The sequence below is a fragment of the Tenrec ecaudatus genome, chromosome 8 (assembly GCF_050624435.1).
Source record: "Tenrec ecaudatus isolate mTenEca1 chromosome 8, mTenEca1.hap1, whole genome shotgun sequence".
In the NCBI taxonomy this organism is placed as follows: Eukaryota; Metazoa; Chordata; class Mammalia; order Afrosoricida; family Tenrecidae; genus Tenrec; species Tenrec ecaudatus.
Window position 1 is genome coordinate 138,047,700 of NC_134537.1, and position 23,931 is coordinate 138,071,630.

Below are 23,931 nucleotides of genomic sequence, written 5' to 3' on the forward strand. Positions count from 1 at the left end.
TAGAACTAAAAAGGTCATATAAAGAAGCCTTTGCACAGCACTTCTGTACTTTCAGGAAATTTCCGTTTCTCATTTCCTTGTGGAAAAGTTCTTCCTTCATTGCTGTACTTCGTGTTTTCTCTTTGGCTGACTTGGAGGAAATGGGAATCAAGGGAAGGTGAAACAGAACTTGAACGTCTAATTTACATAAAGCAGAATCCCATACTGTTTTCTCTGCATCAGTCGTTGTTTCAAACTTCACATTTCTATAGTATTTAAACCGTTTCCCATTTCAATTCCTAAACTTTCAAATATTGGAAATCCCTCATATCATTACTTTTAAAACTTACTCTCTGCCAAGGGTTTGGGAGCAGAAGGGAATACCTTCAACACTCCATAAATTACTCTCTAGTCATTGTGTTAATTACATATAGAATATTAACCTGGTGTCATATACTCTAACATGAAATTGAATTAATGCTCAAAATACTAAGAATGGTCCATCAGTGACCTGTAGAAAAATCTCAAAATTCTCATTTGTAATACAATTTAAATCTGAAAATATATGAACATATTACACATTCTGGAAATAAATCTATTGCCAGGAGTCGATTGGTACTCATAGGGACCTTATAGGAATTCGTGAGACTAAATTCCGACATTTGCTTCTGAACCAAAGACAGTGTATGGCACTTAACTAGTTAACATAACACTAGCAATACAAGTAGCAGGGAGGTGGGTAGACTGACTTCAGGGAGGTGGCAGGCTGTTGAATCAGACTGACCTTAATAAGAGATCCATGAAACAGTTCACCTGGTGGCAATGAAAATGAAATCTCTACTTAGCAACGTTGGCAGCTGTCACCTCTCTCTGAGCTCTAACCAGGCTGCTGATATCCACGTGACCCTCACTCTGAGGAGGAGGGAATGACTTCACCAAGGACCAGTCGACAGCCTTGCTAGGAGACAGGGCAGTTAAGCTGCCAACAGGATCCCTGATCAGAGGCAATTCTGACTAAGCGACAGAGCCATGAAAGCTTCTTATAACAGCTGATGATTCACATTCCTAATAATCTATAAGGGACAGTGACTGCTCCACTCTGATGAGCATTTCAATAAGCTATGAACCACTTAAAGAAGAAAAATAATTAAAAGTTTAGGCATAGGGAAATGACATGTAAAGTCCATTATTATATATGGCTACATTTTTTTAACAAGGCATTTCTGGAAACAGTTGGAAATACTATGGCTTAAAAGTTACTTTTTTCTGACCCCAGCTCAAAACAAAACATAATTTATTTTGCAACATGAAAAACGATTTATTTTACATATATTTCCTTACTCTAACTCTCATTAGTACACTAGTAATTGTGAGAAGTGCTTCTAAATTTGAATCATATAAATGTCATTTTTTAAAAAAAATACATAATCCAAATGTTTCTGGAAGGGAGGGAATGGTAACACAGAGACAGACATTGACAGAGCATAGTTTTCCTTCTAAATCGTTTCTTCTTCCTTCATCTGAGAATCTCAGATTCCTTGTTCCAAAACTATACTACCAACGAAAGGACTATCAAGAAATACATGAGACGGAGCTGAAAACACCTCTCTTTTGGAAACACAATCATGTTGAAAACTTGGAATAAATGACAATCTAGAAATGTGTGGTTTCCCCTCCATCTACTGGCACGCAGGGTCTCAATGGTAAATTAGTGATGCTAGGGAAACAGAAAAGTAGGGACCACATTATAAAACATGGACACACACATTCATGTATAAGTAGGATATGTATCAGTGGGTATGTATGATTAGTGATTCATCATTGATTGGAAAATAAAAGATAAGGAAGCGTCAGGTATACTAATGACTTTTGATTTCAGTAATGAAGTCTAAAGGAGCAGTCAGAGAGGGGATATTTTGGGGTTTTGTTTTCATTTTATAAGCCTCTCCACTGCCTTGGTGTGAGTCAATACATAGCAACCTACCAGCTGCATGACTTTGAAAAGGTACTATCTGTATGCTGTTTCTGACATCTAGATAATATTATAATAATTGTACCTACCTCAGAGGTTAATTGAATGGATTAAAATTGTTAATAAGTATGACACTTAACACAGTGTCTGACATGCTATTAGTGCTGCATAAATGTTTGATATCGCTGAAGCACCATTTACTGCAATAAGAAAAGCAGATTTGAATAAAGTGTATATGTGCATTCATTTAAAATATGCATTAGGGATGCCTTTGAATATTTTACTGGCTATGTCTTAGAGAAGGGTTCTTATGTTACTGTTCATTTTTAAAATGGTTATTTTTAGTCTAGGAAGGGGCACTAATAGCAGGGTGATACCTATTGGCAAAAATGTATGAGAACTTCCATATAAAATATTACAATAAAACTGTGAGAGAGAGAAAGAGGCTATCCCACATCATAACATCCTGAAAATACAAAATATGATAGATTTAGACAGTGGTCATACACATTAGATTAAGGACAATTGAAGAGCATTTGCCAGAGGCTGGGAACCTTGAGCACATGATGGGTTTTATAGTTTAAATTCTCGTTATTGCGGTTTTAAAGCCACAACAATATGAGAGATGAGAAAGGGGCACTAAGCTTAGCTTTACCAAGAATAGAAAAGACAAAACGCCTTGCCATTGGCAATCACACTTTTCATGAAGTGGTGTGGAAGAGAGAGGGCAGGCAGAAGGCAGGTTGAGAATGGAAGGTACCGGGAGAAAGCATAGACTGAGGACTTAGTTAAGAGAATCTAGGTGGCAGCAGAACCAGAAATATGGCAGAAGGAATTTCACATCTCTAGGTTTAATACAAAATGGAATGTAAGAGCAGCTTGCTTATTTTAATGAGAATGGGGACAGGATGTTGTCAATAAAGAGGTGAAGCTGAATACAGAGAAATGAGCAGGGATCATGGAGAAATAGCTAGGGGTGGAACAGTGATTAACCTGTTGCACAAAAGTAAGGCAAGCATATAAGAAGAATAATATGAGTGAGGTATGTACGTCTAGCTATAGTTAATCATTTAAGTTAAAAAGGGCAGGGTTCAGAAAGGTTGGGAGAGAGAGAAACGGAGGTGGGAAGCACAGTGAGTGCGTTCATGGAAGGACTGCAGTGAATGAGATGAAACTTAAATATATTTAATTATATACAAATTACATATATATATGAATTCTTGAAAACAAAATTGATCACATGTTCTGTAAATCTTCTCTAAATTCTCATTAAATAGGCCAATTGTCTTGGTCCTAACTTTTGAAGAAAACAGGTCACATGACCTTTCTTCCAAGGTGCTTCTGGAAAGGTTCAAATTGCCCATCTTCCCTTTGGTATAGGGCTGCCGGCAGCTTGTCTCCCCTGGGGACAGACCAATGGGCTAAATCCTTAAAACAAAATAAACCAACAAATGAAACCTCCACTGCTGCTGAGTGGATTCTGATGCATAATGACTTGATAAGACAGATCAAAGCTAACGCTCCAGTCCTAACTGGGCTCCTTCCAATTTCGTCACTGTCACATGAGAGAGAGCGACAGGGAGGCGTCTGGCAGGAAAAGCAATGGTCTGTTCCAGTCAAGAGCTTTCCTAGGAGCGAGCCATATGCATTTGCCCAAACAAACCAGCTGCCTCAGGTCTATTCTGACTCAGAAGGAACCAACGTGTGGAAACGTACCTGGGCGTTCAAGTTGACAGAGTTCGGCCTGTCTCCCAAGGTGCTGCTGCGAGATGCACACTGGTACCCTTTAGGCGAGGAGTCCAGTGTCTAACCATTGCTCCACCCAGGGCATGTGATCACAGATGCAAGCCCTTCTCAACAAGCCTATTCAAAATGATGTACCTCAAGGAACTCATTGCTCAGCAGCTTCTGAACATCGACCTCACTGACATCCAGCGGATTCTAACGCACAGTTCTGTGCAGTGGCTGGTGGCTTAAACCACTTACTTTGGGCTTCACGGTCCAGTGCTCCCCAAATTGTGTGTCTACACATAAGTAGTTCCAACATCAGATATTCTTTCCACTAACACGTTGATAAACATGCTAACTTGATAACACGTGGCTATTTCATCAAAACTCCTCGTGACTTGACTGCTATCCTTCTATACATTATTAATTCGAACTGCACATCGCATGTTCAATCCTCCAAGGATCCCTTCAGTTACCTGGATTGCTGTGCCAAGTCTCCAGGACTGGGTATTTGCCTAGGTGATTGTCTCCCTTTGGGGTGACTCCTCTTTTCTCCAAATGGTTTTCTGTCAAAATCAATCTGTTTTACTTGTCATCTGGTCACCACCTTTAATCTATTGCATGTGACCAATAACTCTTGGAATGGAGAGGAGATCTCAAGTTAACAGAAGATTTTTCACTACAGACAGGAAGCCAGTGTTAAAGATGTTTAGTATGTCAACTCCCATATAATATTGCTAATAAAACAGAGCTTGACAATCTATTTAATCATAGATTAGTGGTTGACAGTTTTGGTATCAACATTAGATGGTTATTTTTCTGAGATACTCTCTTAATATGTCTTAATTTTAGCTAACATTTTTTAAAGAAATGTTGAAACCATTTCCCTTATTCAACTACACATACAGACACTGTCAATGTAGAGATTTGGGGCGAGATAGCAGACTTGTAAAATGAGAGGATAACAAAGAAAATACTCTAGGACACTGGTAAGACAGAACAGAAAAGTTCATGGCAGTGAGCAAAGGGCAGTTGAGAAGAATTCTCGTATAGCTTAAATCTGACCAAGTTAGATCTTTATAAAGCCAAGGAATCATTGATCTTTTAAAGAAGAAATGGATACTGACTTTGTGATCCCTTCTAATGCATAGACTGGGTTCAGAGTCCGTGCAAACTGAGTTTCAGGGTTCAGTGCGTTGGAAGAGGGAAGTGTAGGCCAACAGAAGCAGCCTAGAATTTGTTAGAAATTTGTGCTGGAAAATAATCACATATGGAGGCATTATATTCCGTTTTCAATACTTTTGTATTGCTATTTGTTGGTTAGGGCTGGGTTTGGTTTTGCTGGGAGCATTTATCCATTTTTATGGAATTAATGTGCCTACACACTGGATCAAATTAGCTTCAGAATAAAGCACAGACCAATGCGAATTTTCTCACACAGACTAGGAACGTAGTGGTCACAGATACTTGGAATCTCTGAAAATAAATCTAATCTATATTTCCCATTGTGTAGGAATTCTATGTTATTAAACCTTTTTATCTATAATTTAAAATATCCCATTGTGATTATGTGTATGTTTTCTGTTGGGGTTTTTTAAATGTAAAAATACAGATCACTCTACATTTGACTCTTCAACATTTTTCACACATACAAACCAGTGGGATTATATTATGCAACATCAACAAACTCTGCCAAATTTTCCATCCACATAAAGAAATATTCAATATTTCTTAAATAATTTTCTTAAACGTTCATCACTTATCTTCTACATTAGATATTATTTTCATTATATTTAGGCTCAATGGGCTGAGAACCACTCTTAGATATAATAGAATAAACACAAACTATATAAATATAAAATAAAGGGTACAAACATTAAAATGTTTTTGCTACAAATATTATCATCTCCGCAGAAAAGAAAAACATTACAAATGGTATTTTCTATAAAAAATTTATCCAGAAAGGATTACCTAGAATATATTAAACAACTTTGACATCTCAAAAATAAAAAGAAAATTGACCAATTAAAAAGATAGGCAATTGATTTTAATTGATCTTTCACCAAATAAGATATTCAAATAACAATTATTCATATGAAAAGATGCTCAATATGAATATCCATTGAAATGAAAACAAAAACCACTATAATATGACAACTTAATCTCTTTAGAATGGCTATAAATAAAAAATATATATTGATGAAAACAAGGGTGGACAGGATGTTGAGAAATTGTAGTTCTCATAGACTACTAGTTGGAATGTACAATAGTGTAACCCACTTACAAATATGTAGCATATTTCACATTGCTAAACATAAAGTTACCACAAGGACCAGCAAATTATTTACTGGAATTTTAAAATAACTTAAAACATCATTTAATCAAAGACCAGCATACAAATATTTATAGCAGTAATGTTTCTAAGAGTCAAAAAGTAGAAACTACCCAAAATGTTCATCCACTGATAAGTAGGTAAATAAAATTGATATTGTTTTGGGGGGGCTTTTTTAAAATTCTTTTTTAAAAATCATTTTATTGGAGGCTCTTGAAGCTCCTTTCACAATCCATCCAACCATCCATTGTGTCAAGAACATTTATACATATGTTGCTGTTATTCTTTTCAAAACATTTTCTTTCTACTTGAGCCCTTGGTATCAGCTCCTCATTTTTTCCATCCCCTCACCCCCTCATAAAACATTGATAATTTATAATAATTTTTAATATCTTACACTGACCACTGTCTGACCACTGTCTCCTTTCACTCACTTTTCTGTTGCTAGTCCTCTGGGGGTAAGGGGTATTAAATATCAATGATTGTGATTGGTTCCCCCTTTCTATACGCACCTTCCCCCTACCCTCCTGGTATTGCTACTCTCATTATGGGTCCAGAGAGATTTATCTGTCCCAAATCCCCTGCATTGTGAGCTCTTATCTGTACCAATATAAATTCTTATTCCACTTGGAAATCATAATTTTGTAAACAATGCTTCATATATTCCAATACAATGATATCATGCCTCACTAATTGATTAATTTCTATTTTAGAATACAATAGAAACTAATGAGTAAAATCTGATGAAAATTTTCAAATCCTCAAAGAAGCTGTAATAATCTTCTTCTTTGTATTGTCAACTTCTAAATTTCCAAATTAGATTAGAAATGCCATGACGTTGTGGCCTCCAGAGCAATGTGAGCGGTCCCCCCATCCAAAAAAAGGGAATAAACTCCACTAGGAGGATCTCGATCGATTCTTTGACAGAAGGAAATCCAGTTTGCCAGCCCCGCTTGTTGAAGAGGCTATGCCTATCCTGCCTATCTCATGCCATGGTTTTGGCCCTTTGTTGATCAGATGTCCGTAGGTGGGTCAATTTTTTTGAGTTCTCTACTATTCCATTATCTATGCATTCCATGTTAGCAGCCCCACATTTTTTTAAACTATTGTGATTTGTAATCATTTGAAGCCCGGAGGTAAGAGGTCTTTTTGTTTTCTTCTTATGAAGTCCTTTGCTTATCCTGGGTCTTTTCCCTCTCCATATAAAACTAGTAATCAGTTTTTCCATTTATTAAGAAAGTTGTAGTTGGGATCTGCACTTCATAAAAGATTGACCTGAAGGACATTATGCTGTGTAATGTTAGTCAATCACAAAAGGATACATATTGTTTGACACCAATATTTTAAGTATAAAAATCAAGACCAAAAATTTACACACCAAAGGTAAGAGAATTTTGAATTTACCAAGGCAAGAAGAGCCAGGAGGGAACAATGAAGCAACCAGTTGGAGGCTGATAGGTACTGACTTGAGTGAAAAGGAAGATGGAGGCCACGGTGGGTCAAAAGCAAGCAGGGTGGATCTTGGGGTATAATCCTAGATGTGTGGGTTGAATGGCTGAATGTAGAATTGATGATCTAAAATCTAACACCCCAACCTAATATACAATAAAATACTTTGACCTATAAAAATAACAATTCCATGTTCCTTCTCTACTCACTAGCAATACGCTCATATCACCTTGAAATTTTGAAAGCAAGAAAAATAGAGCAAAAGTATATGTAATAGCTTATAATTTGAAAAGAAGATTAATGGTACTTGGTTATCTAAATGAAGAAAAATATAATTTTTACTTTATAACTACATATCCTCAATCAAGTTTAATTAGTCAAGGTAAAATAAAAATGTAGCATGACAAGTGGATATGTTTAATGCTTACATTTAACATACGAATCAAAATCAGAATGAGAGCTGCTTAGAAAACAGTTGTAATCATGATACATTTTCTCTTTGGGGTACTCATCAGTACCTACGCAAGGTAATTAATGAAAATATTAATATATTAGCATTCTTTAAAATGTCTAACAGGTTGAATCTTATTTAATCGATATGATTAAACATATTTAGCGAGCAATCACTAAACATGGGGTGCAATAATAGGTAGAGTCAATGCTTAAATTAAGACCTTAAAAATTAGAATCTAATTGCAAGCTAAAAGGAGAACGCAAAAGCCTAAAGGTAAAAAATAATAGCAGTTAATTGTCAGGGAAATCCAAGTATTAGTGCAGTTCGAAGATTAAAACAAACAAAAGACAAAAAAGGACCCTCATCTTCAAAGATTAAATGAAAAAGAATACAAAGCAATTAAAAAGACTGTCTAATTGGGTCCTTATTTAAAATTTTAGGGACTAAACATTGAAACAAAGCTTAATTTTTAGATTCTACTGGGACATATTTATTGTCATTTTATTTATAAGCAAATTAGTTAAGATATAGTCAATGAATATAGCCCTTCTAGCCATAATCCCTTATATGACATCATACTTATGAATTCTAAATATACGGCTATAATCTCATTTTAGAGGGAGTTCTATGCTATGTTAATGAACAGAATGAAGATGCAATTCAATCTCTAGTAGAGAATGTGCATCAATTTATACCCTTTGTTTCATAGTGGGTGTGGTCAGCAGAAAGACTAATGCTGCACCTTGAAGTCCTTCCTACCTGTAGACGAAGCCCCTTTCATCAGAGAAAGAAATCTGAGGAGAGCTGGCCAAAGGACCTATTTCCTATGTGTGTTTGAAATGGTGGAGGCTGAGAGAGAGGCACCAGACTCTAGTCTGGGCACAAAGCGCATGGGACAGAGCAGAGAAGCCAGTCTGAGGCCAGAGGCTGAAGCGAGGAAGCCAGGCTAGAGAGCAGAGGAGCAGTGCCCAGACGACGGGGTTGTCAGGCAGAGTAACAGGCGTGCCTCCAGGCCCATGGAGGAAGAGGGCTAGCAGCCATGCAGCGGAGACGCTGAAGACTGGAGAGAGACTTGGCAGCGAGTGGAGGTGTTTCTGTAGACCAGGGAGTTTATCTTTATCCCTCAGTTGGGAGTTATATCTCTATGTGTGCATGTCGATTGGAGAATAGATTGAAGTTGTCTTGCTTGGATTTATAATCAATATTCATGGAAGGAGCAGTCAAGAAATCAAAAGACAGATTTTATTATGTAAATCTGCTGCACAGGACCTTTTGAGATGACTGAAAAGCAGGACTATGACTTTGAGGTGTGCGTGACCCGAGCTTTATTTCCAATCATCTCATATGCATGTAAGAGTTGGGCATCGAATAAGGAAGATCAAAGAATTGATTTATTTGAATGGTCTTGCTGGAGAAGAATATTGAAAGTACTGTTGACTGCCAAAAGGACAAACCGATCTTCTTGAAAGAAGTGCTACCAGAGTACTCCTTAGACACAAGACTGACAAGACTTAATCTAACATGTTGACGATGTGTCAGAAAAGACCAGTCCCTGGAGAAAGACATGCTTGGTAAAGGGGAGGAGCTTTCAAAGAGAGGAAGGCCCTCAACGATATGGGTTGACAGCAGGGCTGTGACACTGAGCATTGGAACAACTGCAATCATTTGTCTTATCTGTCCATTTTCTGAATGCAGGTCATCTTCATATTCACTATTGGTCCAATTGTGAGGATTTTGATTTTCTTGATATCAAGTTATAATCCACACTGAAGACTGCAGTCCCAGAACTTCTTCCACAAATGCCTCAAATCCTCTTCACTTTCAGCAAGCGAAGTTTTGGCAGGTACGTACTTCAGGTTGTTAATAGACTTTCCTCCTCTCTTGATGTCGCCTGTTCCGTCACATAATCTCTGAGGATTTGCTTGGCATCCACACTGAATAAGAATGGTGAGAGGAGAGAACCCCAAAGTACACTCGACCCTGGAAGCCAGTGCAGCAACGCTGGCTGGTCTCTCTGCCTGAAATACAAAGACACTTGCCCTCTATTCCATGACTAAGGCTGCAGAAGGCTGCCGTGTGCAAGTGTATCACTTACTTCCCATGGCTTCATGCTCCTAGACAGCAGCAGCAGAGGGTGTTCTGCTGATTCTTTTTTTTTAAATCATTTTATTGGGGCTCGCACAATTCTTATCACTATCCATCCATGTGTCAAGCGCATTTGTACATTTGTTGCCATCATCATTCTCAAAACATTTGCCTTCCACTTGAGCCCTTCATATCAGCTGCTCGTTTTCCCACTCCCTTCCCACTCCCTCCTACTTCATGAACCCTTCATCATTCAGAAATTGTTATTATTTTGTTACATGATTTTTGCTATACATGGAGGTTGGGCTAGCTGATTTGATCACATATTGATTATAAGATTAAAATAAAAACAAACAAATCAGCATTAGTCAGAGCTGAGGCACTTATGAAATCCCCACTGCCATCAAGTCAAGTTTGACTCAGATCAACCTACATGGATTTCTGAGACTCAATCATTGCAGCAGCAAACACCTTCCTTTGAGCCTCAGAGTCTGCCACACAAAAAAGTTTTCCTGATCTACTTCTATAAGGATTACAGTCTGGAAAACCCTATGGTTGTCATGAATCAGATACCTTAATGGCAATGGGCCGACCTCGTTTAGTTTATATCAAACTGTGGGTAGGAAATGTACAGTTAGATAAATTTATCGAGAATTCTTGGAAAACACAGACATATAGTAAATAATCTATTACCTAATATTGATATAAAATTCTCCACAGGGCAGTATATTATTGTGAATATGTTTCAAAGTTAATTTGAAAATACTACACTAAATATTTTTAAGGGAATCAGTTGGCAAATCAAATCTATGTAGTTTATTTAAGCTTAATTGTTCTCATTAAATAACAGTATTTAATACAAATCAATATAAAAGAGCACCTTAATTTTTCCCCAAATAAACTTGCTGCATATTACAATAGGTAATTACTAAAATACTTTCCACAAGAATTTCAGAAAACAAGACATGATGACACAAGAGCTAAGTAAACTGTATTAACTTCATATGAAATAAATACAGATATAATTTTAGCATTTTCTAAAATTTGATTCTATTTTCATTAAAATAGTTTGAACTATACATCGTATAGATTTCAGTCACATAATTTTATTGGAAATCATGTTTGTTATAAAATATTGTTATATTCCTTTAAATAAGACTAGAAATCTAATGATTCGATTACATGAAGGCCTTTTATCTTTCTGTTTCCAAATATTATTTCTCATTTCTCCTCTGCGCTTTCATAGTGTCTTGCAAAGCGTGATGAAATATATATTGCATGAAAGAAATGCAAATATGATGAGGGCCTTGCCTCCTAAATGTTACCTATTTAGAGTCAGTCTTCCAGTTCAATGCAGTTTCTATGTAATCTGCTGTATTATAATTCAGGACTCATCTATCAGACTTTATCGAGTATCAACATAAGACTCATTCACTCGAAAATCATTTCCCCTGGTCTATAATTCGTTCAGTTTCTTTGACAACAGAACACTATGTGAAAATATCCATTTTACTTTGCTGCTCTAATGTATATTACATTTTGATAAATAACAATCCCAAATTGTATCTAGTATTTTTGATATTTGAACCCTATCTGTAAAATGCCCCTGCCATCAAGTTGATGCCAACTCATAGTGACCCTATAGAACAGAATAAAAATTCACTGAGTGTTTCTGAGACTGTGATTGTTTACGGGAACAGAAAGCCCTATATTTTCCCTAGATGCAGCTTGAGTTTCAAACTGCTGACTTTGCAGTTAGCAGCGCAAGGTGTAACCGCTACGCCACACAGAATGCCTGCATAGAATGTCTCTGTTTTTTCATTTATTTCAATACAATTTATCAAGGAGGTAAAAATGGCTCAACGTATACCTAGAGAGTTTTATAATATTCATACTTGCTAGACAATTAAAAAGAAATGCCATGTTGGGAACAAAATCCTTGCAAAGTTTCTATGCAATTCAAGACTTCCTGGATGATGAAGAACTATGCCTAATGACAAGGGACTCATTCTTCTACCAGTCGAAGGAGGTGCTAGGGGAACCCAACAGAACAAAACAAACTCAACAGAAAAGTAACCCTTTTACGTTTGGTATAAAATCATAGGTGAATAAATCCTCCGGTCGAAAGTGTGTCCCTATGTGGGAATCAGAACTCCCATCTAGCAGAGCTAGCTAGTGGTTATAAGGACCGGAAGTAAAACGTTAAGATTCAACGTGAACTAGTGTCTTCCGCCACTGGTAAATAAAGGGTGAAGGAAGGGGAAGGGCTCTTAGAAAGCTGGTGGATGCCAAGGGAGGCACAAAGAAAAAAAAAAGATTACAACTTAATTTTTTTTAATTTGGGGCTCATAAAACTCATATCATAATACATAAATACATACATCAATTGTGTAAAGCACATTTGTACATTTGTTGCCCTCATCATTCTCAAAACATTTGCTCTCCACTTAAACCCCTGGCATCAGATCCTCATTTCCCCCTCCCTCCCTGCTTCCCCCTCCCTCATAAGCCCTTGATAATTTATAAATTATTTTGTCATATCTTTCCCTCTCTGACATCGCCCTTCACTCACTTTTCTGTTGTCCGTCCCCCAGGGAGGAGGTCACATGTAGATCCTTGTAATCAGTTCCCCCTTTCCAACCCACCTTCCCTCCAATCTCCCAGTATCGCTACTCACACCACTGGTCCTGAAGGGATCATCTACCCTGAATTCCCTGTGTTTCCAGTTCCTATCTGTACCAGCGTACATCCTCTGGTCTAGCCAGACTTGCCTTGCAAGGGAGAATTCAGATCATGATAGTTGGGGGGTGGGGGGTGGGAGGGGGAAGGAAGCATTTAGGAACTAGAGGAAAGTTGTACTTTTCATCGTTGGTACACTGCACCCTGACTGGGTCATCTCCTCCCTGAGACCCCTCTGCCAGGGATCTCCAGTGACTGACAAATGGGCTCTGGGTCTCCACTCCACACTCCCCGCCTCATTCACTATGGTAAAATTTTTTGTTCTGATCATGCCTTATACCTTATCCCTTTAACAGCTCGTGATCACACAGGCTGGGGTACTTCTTCCATATGGGCTTTGTTGCTTCTGAGCTAGATGGCCGCTTGTTTATCTTCAAGTCTTTAAGACCCTAGACACTATCTCTTTTGAAAACCGGGCACCATTCGCTTTTTTCGCCACATTTGCTAATGCACCCGTTTGTCCTCGGTGATCGTATCATGGAGGTGTGCACCCAATGATATGACTTTTCTTTCTTTGATGCCTGATAACTGATCCCTTCAGGACCACGAGATCACGCAGGCTGGTGTGGTTCTTCCATATGGACTTTGTTGCTTCTAAGCTAGATGGCCACTTGTTTACCTTCAAACTTTTAAGACTCCAGATGCTATATCTTTTGAGAGCAGGACACCATCAGCTCTCTTCATCACATTTGCTTATAGATCTATGTGCATATATTTTTAGGTTTAGGGTTAAGGTAGCAGCACATTGGACCTCCACTCAAGTACTCCCTCAATGTAAGAATAATTCTTCTCTTAAATTGACATTCTATGATGCTCACCTTCCCGACACAACCGCTGAAGACAAATCAGGTGAATAAACAACTTAATATTCTTAATAACAAAAGTAGCTACCAGTTTACCAAAACAACACAAAATTCACTGCCATCATCTACGGTGACTCATACTGCGTCCCTGTGGATTTCTGAGACTGTAACTTTTTGCAGAAGTAGAAAACCCAGTCTTTCTCGCCCGGAGCTTCGGGGAATTTTTTTAGGCTAAGTTCCATTTTGCTTTATGCAGTGACAGCATGACACGGAGACGGGGTAGTTGTAAGATTTAAAGATTTTTCAAAAGTAGGACAGGAGACATTACTCTTTAGAGAATATGGGGGCTTGGGATTGAGATATCACCAATACCATTGCCTCTTACCTGACGGTGTTTATTATGTAGAGCAGGAAACCCTGGTGGCGCGGTGGCTTAAGTGAATAGCTGCTGAGCAGAGTATCAGCCCTTCAAGCCCACAGACCACTCTCGGCGAGCATGTCAGTCTGTATCCTGAAAGATGTACATCTGGAACACTCTGGAGCAACTCTATCCTATCCTATCAGGTCACCCACCATAAACTGAAATCCACGCAAAAAGAGAGTGATTAATTGTGGTGCTTAGCAACTTAAGCACACATACCATAATATAATTTTGAAAACCAATGTCTTATTCATAGCAAGTAAGTACCTTTTTCCACAACAAACAGGTGATTATTCACATGGACTTTCCCATATGGAATACAGAGGAATCAAATTGAATACTTTGGTATGAAGACACAATGGAAAAGCTCAATATCAGTAGCTAGAACCAGATCAGGTTCTGACTGTGGATGAGACCATAAATTACTCATAAGTAAGTTCAGGATAAAGCTGAAAAATATTAAAACAAATCCATAAAAGTCAAAATATTACCATGAGTCTGTCCCACTTATATTTAGAGAACGTCCCAAGCATAGATTTGATGCATTGGACACTAACGACAGATGAACTAATGAGCTGTGGGAGGATATAAAAACCATCATTCATGAAGAAAGCAAAAGGTCATTAAAAAGACAGGAAATAAAAAAACATATTCAAGTGGATGTCAGAAGAGACTTTGAAACTGACTCTGAAGTGTAGAGTAGCTAAAGTAAGTGGAAGAAAAGATTAAGTCAAGGAGCTGATTAGAAAATTCCAAAGGGCAACTTGAGAACACAAAGGTAAATATTCAAACAAAATTTGTTTAAGCCAAATTTTAAACAAAATGTCCAGGACCTAGGGTAGCCACAGTGTAGCAGTATAGCAACAATGAAACATACAACTCTCCTCTAGTTCTTTTTTTTTTTAATAAAAACATAAAAACTTTATTTCTCAGCATAAGCTCGATCAAAGTCAAGACATTTGAATAAGCAATGATACCAACCATGTAACCCACTCCTGAAGAACTTAGGGTCCAGTCCTTTTTATATTGTAAGCTGAAGAATAATTGGTGCCCTTAAAGGTTTTTTTTAAGATTAGGAAATGCAAAGATGTCCAAAGAAACCAAATCTGGTCTGTACGGTGGTCGATTCACCTTCAAAACACTCACAAACCTGTCCTTGTTTTGATGAGAGGAATGAACAGAAGTGGTGTTGTGGTTTAGAAGAACTCTCTGGTGATACGTTCCTGAATGTCTTTTGCTAAAGTTTTGGCTCACTTTCTCAAAACATTCTCATAAGCAGATGTTATCATTCTTTCCCACCACCCCCACTAGCATGATCCCAATTCTACTTACAGATGTGGCTGGACCAGACGATGCACACTGGGACAGATAGCAACTGGAAGCATAGGGGATTCAGGGCAGATGATCCCTTCAGGACCACTGGTGAGAGTGGGGATACCAAGAGGGTGGAGGGAGGGTGGGTTGGAAAGGGGGAACCGATTACAAGGACCTACATGTGACCTCCTCCCTGGGGGACAGACAACAGAAAAGTGGGTGAAGAGAGACATCGGACAGTATAAGATATGACAAAATAATAATTTATAAATTATCAAGGGTTCACAAAGGAGGGGGAGGGGGGAGAAAGGTGGAAAATGAGGAGCTGATGCGAGGGGCTCAGGTAGAAAGCAAATGTTTTGAGAATGATGAGGGCAACAAGTGTAGAAATGTGCCTGACACAATGGATGGATGGATTATTGTGATAAGTGTATATGAGCCCCCAATAAAATGATTTGTAAAATAGAAAAAAGAAAACCAAAGGAGAAGAGCATGCTCAGCAGACCTGAAACTGAAAGAAATCAGGAAAAAGTCAAGCCTCAAATTGAAATCTTGGAGCAAAACACTGAATGATTCCAGCGGCATCAAGATAAGAAGAAAAGAAAACACAGAGTCACTACAGCAAAAAAAAAAAAAAGAAAGAAAGAAAATTGAGCTGGCCGTCCACTGTTTCAGGAAGTAGCATTGAGCAAGAACCTGGGGTGCTGGAGGAAAACGTATAAACTGCACTAAATACATTGGCCCAAAACAAAATACAAAAAAAAAAACACCGTCCAATAGTTGATGGAACACTTATTGAAATGTTTCAGAAAGCTGGAGATGCACTGGAAGCACCCACTCGTCCATGATAAGAGATGTGGACGACAGCGACTTGACCATCTGACTGGAAGAGCTCCATATTTGTGCCCGTCCCGAAGAAAAGCGACCCAATAGAAGGTTCCATCTATAGAACGATATCATGGATATTGCACACAAGTAAACTTTTCCTTAAAATCATCTAACAAAAGATTCTGCAATATTTGACAGGGAACTGCAAGAAGTCCATGTTCGATTGAGAAGAGGATGTTGAACAAGTAATATAGATCACTTCTAATATCAGATGGATCTTTGCTTACAGCAAAGAATACCAGAAAGATGTTTGCCTGTGTTTCAGTGAATACACAAAACCTTCCAGCTGGGAGACCCTACAACACTGGATAACCCTGCGAAGAATGGGGATTCCATACCATTTCATTGTTCTCCTGAGGAACTTGTACATAGGTCAAGAGAAAATACTTAATGGTTTAAAAAATGAAGAGGTGTGCATCAAGATTGTATCCTTCATCATATATATTAAATATATTATCCTGAGAAAATTATCAGAGAAGCTGGGTGATACGACAAAGCGCACGGCCACAGCATTGGAGACAGACCCCTAACAACCTCCAGTACGCAGATGACACAATCGTGCTTGCTGGATGTGACGATGAATTGAAGCACTTGCTGATGAATATCAGGGATTATAATCTCCTGTATGTATTACAACTCGAAAGTCTTCACAACTGTACCCATAGGTAACATCATGACAAATGGAGAAAAGGTGGAAGTTGTCCAAGATACTGTCTTACTTAATCCACAATTAATGCTCATGGAAGCAGCAGCCAAGAGATCAAAAAAGATGTATTGTACTAGGTAAATCTGCACACAAGACCTCTTTAGAGAGTTGATGTTACTTTCGGGACTAAGGTGCACCTGACTCAAGCAGTGGTATTCTCTATTATTTCATATGCACGGGACATTGGATAAGGAAGACTTCAGAATACATATTTGAATTTTTGTTCTGGAGGGAAATATTGAAAGTACCATGGACTACTTACTACTAGAAGGACAAACTGAGCTGTACTGGAAAAAATAAATCCCAAGTACTTCTTAGATGCAAGGATGACAAGACTTCCTTTTGCATACTTTCAACATGTCAGGAGAGACCAGTTCCTTTGAGCAGGACATCGTGGTGGATAAAGTGGCTGGGCTGTGAAAAAGGTGGATAAAGTGGCTGGCTCACGGAGAAGGACTGACCCCTTGGCTGTATCAAGGGGCTCAGGCACATTAACAATTGTGAGGATGGCGCAGGACCGTGCAGTGTTTCCTTCCATTGTGCACTGTGCTGCTGGGGGTCAGAGCTGACTTGACGGCACCTAACAACAACAGCAACAACATATCCTGGAGTCTTGGTGGTGTCGTGGTGATGGGTTTTCCTGTGACTTTCATGGCCCACCAGCCCCTCCACAGGATTAAGGTAGAGCTTTCTACTCCTGAAAACAGTGACGGTCTTATCAACCCACTGAGGAGTGGCTGTAAGCACACCAAGAATAGCAGTGAGTTTGCAGCTTTTTATCAGACATATAACACCCAGCGCACTGCCTAGCATGACAGATGCCAGCAATGTAAGGGAAAGCTGGAGGAGTGACTTCCAATCAAGTCGGATTTTGTATGATGTATTTTATGTGATGAAATGGGATGATCTAATTCTAGATCTCACTAGCACTGTCACAAATAGGTGGTGAGTAAATACTTCAAGCAGTTTTGAAAACTATCTTTTTTTCAGGATTCACACAGGAGGGAGAAGCCTGCCAAGAATGTTGTAGTTGTGTTAGGTGGTAGTGAGACAGTTCTGACTCACAGAGACCCAATGGACGACAGAACGAAACACTATCTGGTCCTGGCCATCCACACAACTGTTACGTTTGAGCCATTGTTACAGCCATGGTCACTGTTTCCATCCATCTCCTTGAGGACATGCCTCTTTTCACTGACCTTCTACTTTACCAAGCATGACTTTCTTTTCCAGGGACTGGTCTCTCTTGATAACATGTCTAAAGTATATGAGACAAAGGGTCATATTCTCCTTTCTAAGGAGTCAAGTGAGTATATTTCATCCGAGGCCGATTTGTCTGTTCTCTTGGCACCTTAGTTACTTTCAACATTCTTGACCAACATCATAGTTTAAATCCATTCATTTTTCTATGATCTTATTCACGGTCCAATTTTGACAAGCATTTAAGGCATTTAAAAATATCGTGGATTGGGCCAGGTGCACCTCAGATCTAAGAGGCTGGATTGAATGACCACGCCATGGCAGAGGCTGTGTCAGGCGTCTTCCTTGGACACATTCTTGGACAGTTCTACTCTGACCTAACAGTCACTTTGAGTCAGTATTGACTGCAGGACAGTAGTTTCTTGCTTTTGCTCTATTTTATTTTATTTTGGTATTCACTGAGGTGTTCAGGGTTTTGTAGATGGTGTCACTGGCTAGGATGTTAACTGAAAAGTTAATGGATCAAGTCACCCAGGAGATCCTGGAGAGACAGCGTTGGCAATCTACTGGATCAAAATGAGCTATTGAAAAACCCTGCTGGGCTGTTTTGTTGTTACACCCATGAGGTTGTTATGAGTAGGAATCCACTAGACAGTACCCGGTTTGGTTTGTATTAATTAAAATGGTAATATAGCTGAAAAGCGTGCAGCTATTGACTTTTTAAAGCTCCATTGAATTTTTTGTCCTAAGTACTCAGAATAGAACTCAAAACTACTACAGTAGGGTTGCAAATATGAGGGAACAATTTATTCCTTGCATGATTATGAGAAATGCATTCCACTATTTGAGTTGCTGCCAATTAAATATAAATGAGGTCATGATTATTAAGATGTTCAAAATCACCTTCTTAATTGGGATACTGTCTTATTTTATTCTACTCTCTGGCAAACTTTAATTGAGACATAGAAAAATTAAAATATATTTTTGAAACCCAGAGAAGTGAGCTGTAGACAATTTTGGAAATGAAATATCTTTCCCCATTGTATCTACCTTTCTCCTTAACAAGCTCAATGACAAGTAGAGTACTTTATTAACTTCATGGTTGTGTACAGAGAAAAACCAGTCATTAAAATGCTCATTCTCAAAACTGACTTATTTATATTCACTTCTATCTGTCAAGCTTAACATTCATTAAATTGGGAACAATACACATGAGTATTACAACAGGATTCACAACATGATTAAAAATTGCCAGGGGATTCCATTGGCATATTTAGAGTTTTTAGCTAGAATTGGAAGCGGAAAATTATTCTGGTGATACACTATATCCTTTAATCATTTGTGAAGAATAATAATCACTCAATTATCAAATAGATTTTGGAGGGTGGTAAAGGATTAGTATAATACATAAGCATGTTTTAATATTGGTTCATATTTATAAGTCTCTTGAATCTATAATAGAAAATTAATCATTTTTCTATATCAAATTTCTTGTTGCATATAGAGACATGAGAGAGAAAAAATCTTCAAAAACTAGAAAATGTGAAGATGTATGTTTACTGCATATTTGACAATGTGTGTGGTAGTTATGTAATTGTCCATCTGAGAGTATATGAGTCAAGAGGTGGAGTCCAGTCTGTCAATAGGATCATAGCCAATGAGGCTTCTGTGTGGGCATGGCCTTCTCCTAAGGATTCTGGGAAGTCTGGTATTTCCTCCTTGGAGGTGGGAGACTCAGCTCACACCCTGGGAGACATAACAGCTGACAAGACACATGGATCCACCCTGATGCAGAGACCCCTGCCAGCGCTGAGATGTTTCCAATGACACTGGATCCAAAGACTTTCTACCCACTGGCCTGTGATCTTCTACATTCGGCATCATTGCATGTGTTTCGTGAGTCTGAAGAGGACTTTATAGATTGGTATCGGACATATGGGCTAATAATAGGAGTTATGTCATCACGCTCATGATGACTTACACTGAGGCACCATAGGGCAGAGTATAATTTCCCTGTGGGTGTCGGAGATGGCTAAGTCTCTATGGGAACAGAAAACCTCATCTGCCTCCTGGGGTAGTGCAGTAAGCAGCCCATTTTGCAACTCATCATGCTACCTGGGCTCCCCAACCAGAATAATTCCCAAAGTACTCAGGGAAGGATGCGCTAAATTCTCTATGATATAAGTTATGTACCTTGATATTCTAGTGCAAATGTCATGTTTAACTAGTACAATGGCAAATAACTCTATCTACAATGTTACATGAAAGAGAAATCTTTTTTTCACTTTTGGACAACAAGTTATAGACTGGTATTCCTTGGGAATTTGGGACTCAATAAAGAGGATCATATTCCTCGACTACAAGAACTTACACATTTTCATGCTTGTCTTTTTAAAATTTTCTTCAGCACTTTTCAAATGCTTTGTAGCCAGGAGACCGCTATTTGGTTAGATGCTGCAATAAATAAGCTAATGTGGAGGCATGGGGGACTCTACTACACCCAATCCCATTTTAAAATGAAATATTTCAAAATTAAACTCAACATATACTCAAACGTCAACTACCACACTAAAGAACACGATTTCCATTTTTTACTGGTTAAAATAGTAAAGGAATTTTATGATGAGCATAAAACTTGCTGATCCATATACCTGTAGGATAATTCCAGTCGAAATGATGCATCTCTCAAAAGGTCTGAAAACCTGCTTTGATTATGTAATCACTTGACAACTGATTCTCATTAGATATTATGCAAATATTCCAAAGACTTTTTATTGCTCGAAGAAAACCTCACAAAATAGAAGAAGCAGCATTTCTTCAAAATAAGGAAGACACATATTTAGGATGAAGGATATTTGCTTACAATTCTGTTGACTTTCTATAAGAAACTTTATTTGCTTCCTAGTGTTTTGAGAAATTGGAACAGCTGTTGGAGAATATCAAGTCAGCTCAAACACATGACAAACATGTCCAGTAGAATAACACACCCGTATGTTGTTGCCTTTCCTCCTATCAATTGCTGCCATGCTCCAGCCCATTTAGATCCATGAGGAAACGACTTGATTGGGGGCTCATGTCTTCTGCTGATCCCCTAGTTTACCAAGGATGAGGCTTTTCTCCAAAGACTCATCCTTCCAGATACCCTGTTTAAAAGACACCTTGTTATCCCTGCTTCATGGGAGCATTCCAGTTGTCTATCTTCCAAGAGATTTATTTGTTCTTCTGGCAGTACAGAGCACATTTCATAAGAGTCACGGTCACCATAATTCAAGTGTATTCATTCTTCTTTGGTCTTCCTTATTCATTGTCTAATTTTCATATGAGATGATTGAAAATATCATGGCTTGGGTGATGTTCACCTTAAAACTCAAGGTAACGAGTTTGACGAGGTTGCTGCGCTCCAGCGGAGCTGTGGAAGCTTTGGGAGGAAAGTGAGACCGTTAACAGTATTGGGGACTGTGTTAAGAAGATGGACAGGAACCCTTACAGCATCTGGACCTAAATTACTCACATTGTATCCTCCCATCAGCCTGCATATTTTCACCAACCAGCAGCTTAGAGGAAGAAGGAAGAAGTGCCTGGTTTGGGTATTATTATTTCTGGGATGTCCTCATGAGAGACTGACATTTGGAAGCATCATTGGAGCTGATACAGCATCCCAGTTGCTGGCAGTGTTATAAGGATCAAAGAAAATGACCAAGGCTCAGGAATCACTGACATTCAATGATGTGGCTGTAAAGTTCACCTGGGAGGAATGGCAGCTCCTGAACCCTGATCAGAAGTCCCTGTATCAGGATGTGACGTTGGAGAATTATTGCAACTTGGTTTGCATTGACATCCAGAAAGTTGATGATCATGTGCTGCAACACTCACAACATAAAAGAAATGTGGACAGAACCAAACAATGCTATAAATTTAATGCATTGGAAAATATTCTTCATCAGCACAAAAATAATTGTCCTCTACAGGAAAATTATGAGATATTTGGCTTACATGAAAAAATGTAGAATCAGATTTAATCATTCTCGCATTAAATCGGAAGAGTAGCAGCAAAATAAAGAAGTCAGTTGTGCTCAATGGAGATAAGAAACCTTTCCTTGGAATTGAACAAGAGCAACTTTGTACTGAAATGAAATTCCCAGAGTGTGAAAAATCCAGTGGTATGAAGTCACAATGCATTCAGCATCAGGAATCTGACAAAATGGAGAAACCACGCATAGGTGATAAATGTGGGAAAACCTTCATCAAGGAGTCTATCCTCTGTGAGCATCAGTTCATTCATATTCTAGATAAGACTTATGAATGCAGTCAGTGTGGGCAAGAATTTGACAAAGTATTCAAACTCACTGCACATTATCTAACAGCTGATAAAGGACAAAAATCATATAAATGCTTGGAATGTGGCCAAGCTTTTCATTGTAAATCATTCCTCAAGGGACATCAGAAAACGCATGTGGCAGGGATGCCCTATCTATGCAGTGAATGTGGGAAAGGCTTCACTAGTAACAGTGATCTCATTGCTCATCAGCGAACTCATACTAGAGAGAAATCCTATATACTTGGTGAATGTGGCAAAGGCTTTATTCAGCTAGCACATCTCAAAACTCACCTACAAACTCATAATGGAGAAAACCCTTATATATGTGGTGAGTGTGGTAAAGCTTTCAGCCAGAAGCGATACCTTACAGCACATCAGATGTGTCACACAGGAAAGAAACCCCATGTATGTGGTGAATGTGGAAAAGCCTTTACCTGGAAGAAGGGCCTCACTGTTCATCAGCGTACTCATACTGGGGAGAAACCCCATGTATGTGGTGAATGTGGGAAAGCTTTTGTCAGGAAGTATGTTCTCACTATTCATCAGCGAATTCATACTGGAGAGAAACCCCATGTATGTCATGAATGTGGAAAAGCCTTCATCTGGAAGAAGGGCCTTACTGTTCATCAGCGAACTCATACTTGAGAAAAACCTTATGTATGTGGTGAGTGTGGTAAAGCTTTCAGCCAGAAACATTGCCTTACAGCACATCAGACATTTCATACAGGAAAGAAACCCCATGTATGTGGTGAATGTGGAAAAGCTTTTCTCACGAAGTATGTTCTCACTTTTCATCAGCGAGCTCATACTGGAGAGAAACCCCATGTATGTGGTGAATGTGGAAAAGATTTTCTCACGAAGTGTGTTCTCACTGTTCATCAGCGAACTCATACTGGGGAGAAACCCCATGAATGTGGTGAATGTGGAAAAGCCTTTACCTTTAAGAATCTTCTTACTGATCATCAGCGAACTCATACTGGAGAGAAACCCCATGTATGTGGTGAATGTGGAAAAGCCTTTACCTGGAAGAAGGGCCTCGCTGTTCATCAGCGTACTCATACTGGGGAGAAACCCCATGTATGTGGTGAATGTGGAAAAGCTTTTCTCACGAAGTATGTTCTCATTGTTCATCAGCGAACTCATACTGGAGAGAAACCCCATGTATGTGGTGAATGTGGAAAAGCCTTCATCCAGAGATCACATCTCAAAATTCATCTACGTACTCATTCTGGTTAAAAACCTTATGTGTGGTGAAGGTGGTTTTTCAGCCAGAAGCTATGCCTTACAATCCATCAGATTTTTCACACAGGGAAGACCTTTGCATGAACTAAGTTTGGAATATCTAATATGTGGAAGTCAAGTATATTTCAACATGAGCAAATTCTTCATGAGAAAACCTTTCAATGGGGCAAGTGTAATGAATCTTTCCAAAGAGGTACTAGGGCTCAGGCTGGGCTGATGGCGGGACCAGATAATTGTAACTTACCATGTGGCTACACATTCTCTGAATTGCTGTCACTTTACTGACATGGCCCACTGTTGT

At 38.7% G+C, this 23,931-nt stretch overlaps 1 protein-coding gene across 1 annotated transcript; it reads left to right on the forward strand.

Annotated features, from left to right (window-relative positions):
• Positions 1-20,098: 20,098 nt before the first annotated feature.
• LOC142455544 (uncharacterized) lies at positions 20,099-23,624 on the forward strand. The gene is given in 3 exon segments (XM_075557245.1): positions 20,099-20,152; positions 21,760-22,069; positions 22,072-23,624. Coding segments are annotated over 3 exon segments (1,917 nt in total).
• The last annotated feature ends 307 nt before the right edge of the window (positions 23,625-23,931 follow it).